Source organism: Oppia nitens, unplaced genomic scaffold (genome assembly GCF_028296485.1).
Source record: "Oppia nitens isolate AA-2021 unplaced genomic scaffold, nextdenovo-longstitch-racon4-pilon3 scaffold20_pilon_pilon_pilon, whole genome shotgun sequence".
Classification (NCBI taxonomy): domain Eukaryota; kingdom Metazoa; phylum Arthropoda; class Arachnida; order Sarcoptiformes; family Oppiidae; genus Oppia; species Oppia nitens.
In genome coordinates this window covers 1,480,001-1,485,411 of record NW_026533200.1, presented here as the reverse complement: position 1 = coordinate 1,485,411, position 5,411 = coordinate 1,480,001, and the positions used below count along the sequence as shown (strand labels likewise).

Sequence of the window (5,411 nt, the reverse complement as noted above, 5' to 3'; positions counted from 1 at the left end):
TTATTGTGATAAAACATTTGCAACAAATCGTCGATTAAATTGTCATAAAAAACAACATATAAATGAAAAACGATTCAAATGTTTAGTTAACGATTGTTTGAAAACATTTACAACAAATCATTGTTTACGACAACACCAGTCATGGGATCATTCAATTGAACCCCAATTCAAATGTGATTATAACAATTGCGGCAAAACATTTGGCAATTTATCTAATTTGCAACGACATAAACTTGTTGTACATTTTGATTATTAATGTTTAGTTTACGATACAAAATGTTTAGTTAAGGAGTGTTTGAAAACATTTACAACAATTGATTGTTTGTACGATTGTTGACACCGATCATTGGATCATTCAATTGAACCGAAATACAAATGTGATTATAACAATTGTGACAAAATATTAAGCAGTTTACGTAATTTGCGTCGACATAAACTTTTGCATACATTTGAATTGAAAATATACATAAATTATGAATTTTTTTAAATAATTTTTTTTTTTAAAGTAATTATTAACTAAAGTTTTATTTTTTAATTTAATTTTAATTTTTTTTTTTTTGATAACAATTTACAACAAAATAAACATTTATTTTTGTTGTATATTAAAAATAAATATTTTTAACATAATAATAATAACAATTCAAATTATAACTCAATCGTTATGTTTGTTTAGCTGACCTTTGAACTCATATCTATACTATCGACACGACATTCATGTCTGATTGGAAAAATATATTGTAAATAATTGCTAACATTTTTTTAAAAAAATAAATAAATATTTAGTATTAAATATTATGTGTAAAAATTATTTTATATTTTTTTTTATTTACATATTATGTTTTTTAAAAAATTCAATAAATTAAATAACTATTTAATAATTACTTTATTAAATCGCTTTTTAGTTTATATAAAACGTTTTTTTTTTGGTTTACATATTTAAAAAAATATAATAAATATTTGTTTTTAATAAATAACAAAATAAAAATTATTCAAATATTACTATAACAACAATAAAAAATTAAAATATACGGTAATATTTATTGTCATAATTTTTACAATAATAAAAATAGTTAATACGTGACTAAATGGAAATTTTTTTATATAAATATTATTATTATTATAAACATTATTATTATATAATGATAAACAACATAAATTAATATGACATTTAAGATATCAATAAAACATATATTTAATAATAATAATAATAATAAATAATGTTTCATAATTTGAATTTAATTTTTTTATTAGAAAAATAAATTTTTTAAAAATTTAAGAAATAATAATAATTTAATACTAATTATAAAATAATTATTGTTTTATAATTTAGTTATAATAATAGTTTATTTTTATTAATTTTTAAATGATTAACAACAACAACAACAACAAAAATATATCTAAAATAATGTTATTAATTGAAAGTTATAAAAATGTTTTTTTTTTTAAATATAATATATTATAGTGTAGTATTAAATTATAAATTGACGTAAACATAAAAAAATGTTTTTACATATTTTTAAAGTTATTTTTTAGGATTAATAATTTAATATTTACTTTAGCCGTAATAATAGATATAATATAAATATCACGAAAATATTATGTCATAATTTTAATATAAATTATTTGTAACATTCAAAATATTAATAAATTTTAATCAAATTTTCATTTAAAAAAATAAAAAAGTATGAAAAATTTTATACTAACATCACATAACAATTTTTAAAAAAATAAATAATATTGATTTTGATTATTAGTACTAAAATGTATTAATTAATAATACTATAATTTATTTATATAAAAAATATATTTAACATTATTATTAATTAATCCTAAAAATAATATTTATACTAATATCATATAACTATAAATAATAATCATTACTACTATACTATTAGTAATAATAATAGTAATTTTATTAATATTATTTAAATTTTAATCATTTTAATTTCTCTATTAGTATATAAAGAGCCGAAATTTTTTTCTATTATATTATTAATATTAATAAGTATCCAATAGTTTTATATTATATATTATTAATTTTGACTTTTATTATAATTTTTAGTGTAATCAATAATCTTAACTTGATCATTTTTTATATAATATTTTTTCTATTGCTTTATATATTGTGATGATGAAAAATCAGCTAGCTAAAATGTCAATGTTATTGGCATTTATTATTATACAGTTATCAGTAACCAGTACTAGAGGTAATTATTTATTTATTTTGTTAAAAGATATTTATATATATATATTTCTATAATTATATTTATTTTTTTTCGTTACCTACCTGTCCATGTCATCATCACACACTTACACACTTACACACTTACACACATACACACACACACATACACACACATACAAACACATACACACACATACACACACATACACACACATACACACACATACACACACACACACACACACACACACACATACACACACACTTACACACACACACATACACACACATACACACACATACACACACATACACACATATACACACACTTACACACACTTACACACACTTACACACACTTACACACACTTACACACACTTACACACACTTACACACACTTACACACACTTACACACACTTTCACACACTTTCACACATTTATACACACATTTATACACACTTACACACACACATACACTAAACTACCTGTCCCATCATCATAGCCGACACTTGTGTGGACGAGTTTAACATCAATAAACTGTTTTCGTGCAATGATTTTCAAGAAATTGGCGAAAAATTTGGCCCACAATTGGTTGAACTGTCCGATACATTGAATAAATTTTTTGAAAAATCTGGCCAACTATGCGATGATATAACCTATTTCATCTGTGAAGATGTTTACCAACTGGCCATCGACCTATCGAAAGCTATGGCCGCTTACGAACAGACAGTTACCGCCGATGATCCGGAAGTGGCCAAAAAATATCGTGAAGCGGCCAAACTGTTCAAACAGTTAGCCGACAAAATCAAACACTTGTGCCGCCATCTTAACAAATCCAGGTGCCGATCGGGTAAATCGTTTTACACTCAGGCACTAAGCGAAGCACTGGTAGGCCTATCCGGTAATATTGGCCAACAGTTGACACCCGAACAACGGGGCCAACAATTTTTGCAAGTAATTCGTGACTTTTTTGCCGATATTTCCCGATCGGTCGAATTGGTAGTGAATACATGTCTGCCTAAATTGAAACCGCCGGTCGACCATAAGGTCCGGGAGTTTCTGGAAATATGGTTGGATTATATGGAAAAAATTGCCGTCAATTTCAATAGTTAGGTCATTGATAGGTATTAGTAATACTATACATAATTTTATGATTAATTTTTTATTTTATTTTAATAAACAAGTAGTTGTTATTATTAAATATCAATAATATATGTATTAGTATTATTTGTTTGTAATATTTTTTATTTTTTTAAAATAAATATTAATTTACTTTAACTATAATTATTAACTAATTTTGTTGTTGTTGAAAATACAAATTTATTATAATATTTATTAACAATTATTTATTTTTTTTTTTGAAAATAAATATTTATTTTTAATACTAATAAATTGTTTTATTATTATAATATTACAATCTATCATTTGTAATATTATTATTATTTTTTTAAATTTAACTATTATTATTAACTGATTTTTTTTATCTGATTAATTATTAAAAATAAAATTTAATATAAAAATAAATGTTATTTAATTAAAAAAAATATTTATTAATACTAATAAACTGTTTTATTATATTATGATATTACAAATCAATTTAATTTAGATTACATTTTGCTATATTAATGGCATTAGTAATACAGTATTAATACAATATTAAATAATAATTAAAAAACCAATTGATTTTTTTTTAACAAAAATAACAATATTAGTAACTGTATTGTAATGTTAGCTATAGTGTACGTCAAACACAATTGAAACCCCCGTTTGATTACAAAAATTAAAAAAAAATAAAAAAGTTTTTAAAATCAATAATACATTCAATAAATTTAATACTACTGTATATACTATTCATATATTATTAAATAACATTATTATTAAGTATAAGTATTATTAAATGTAGATAAAATAAATTTTGAAATAAAAATAAAATTAATAAATAAAATACCCTTTTGTTTACAAAACTATGAAAATCTTTGACCAAAACATCGCGAATCAATACCGGATCCGACAGATAGAGTACCGGTTGTGTCAGCTCATAGATACCGAAACATTTGCCGTACCGACGGTACAGATCCTGTTCCCATTTGTGTCCCGGTTTTGTTAACCGAGTCCATAGGCCTACCGATGCTGTCTGGACGCCCTGTGTCTCCCAATAATTACATTTTGATTGATAATATCTTTATTTATTTTTTGAAAATAAATAATAAAACAATTGATTTATAAAAATAATTATTATTTAATTAATTAATTAATATTTAAATACTAAAAGTAAAAAAACATATTTAATAACTGTTTTAATAAATTATAATAAATTATAAATAATAATAATAATTGTGTATAATATTTAATGTATTTATTGTATATTTTTAATATATTAAATTATTTTTGATATTTATCATTAAAAAAAGCTGTAAATAATTAATTTCATTTAAGTTTAAATGTTTTTTTTTATTTTAGTAGAGTTTTTACTATAATAGATAAAAAGTTAAGAAAAGTATTAATAAAACTAAAAATATTTTTTTAAGTTTTTTAAAAAATTTAATTATTATTTAGTTTTATTTGATATATATATATATATATATATACACTTATATTACTAGAATTGATAATATTTTTGTTGAAAATAATCGAGATAACAAATTTATTTTTTAGAAATAACAATAAATTTATATTATTATTATTGTTGTTATTATTATTATTACCTGTAAATTGCATACAAACTTGATAATAAAATAGCTGTCAATTTAATTAGTGAATGCGATACTAATGTATAAAATAATTGTAACATTTTTTTATTGGGTTAATAAAATAAAAATATATTACTAAAATTTTTCTTATAAAAAACAAATAATTTTTCTAACCAAAAACATTTTGTAATATTAAAGATATTATATTAAATATTTATTATTATCAAAAATTATTTGCAAAAATTTGCAATAATAATCATTTGAATGTTATTTGTTTTATTTTAAATATTTTTTTGCTGTTATTTTATTTTATAGAATTTTATACTAAATGAGAAATATTTATTGATTTTTATTTTTATTGACTCATTGGAAATATTTTATTTTATTTTTAAAGTATACGATAAAAATATTTTATAGTTTTATATAATGTATATATTATTTAGTGGTCAAATAGTTAATTATTAATTTAAAAAATAAATAAATATTATCTAACAAAAAGATTATATTAATTGATTTTTGTTTTTTTTGTTGTTG

The 5,411-nt window shown here is 20.3% G+C and overlaps 1 protein-coding gene across 1 annotated transcript; it reads left to right on the top strand.

The window, feature by feature from the left end:
• The first annotated feature begins 2,066 nt into the window (after positions 1-2,066).
• LOC128953186 (uncharacterized) lies at positions 2,067-3,397 on the top strand. The gene is made up of 2 exons (XM_054298659.1): positions 2,067-2,207; positions 2,690-3,397. The coding sequence occupies exons 1-2, from the start codon at positions 2,129-2,131 to the stop codon at positions 3,298-3,300; spliced, it is 690 nt and encodes a 229-aa protein (XP_054154634.1). The 5' UTR covers positions 2,067-2,128; the 3' UTR covers positions 3,301-3,397.
• Positions 3,398-5,411: the final 2,014 nt, after the last annotated feature.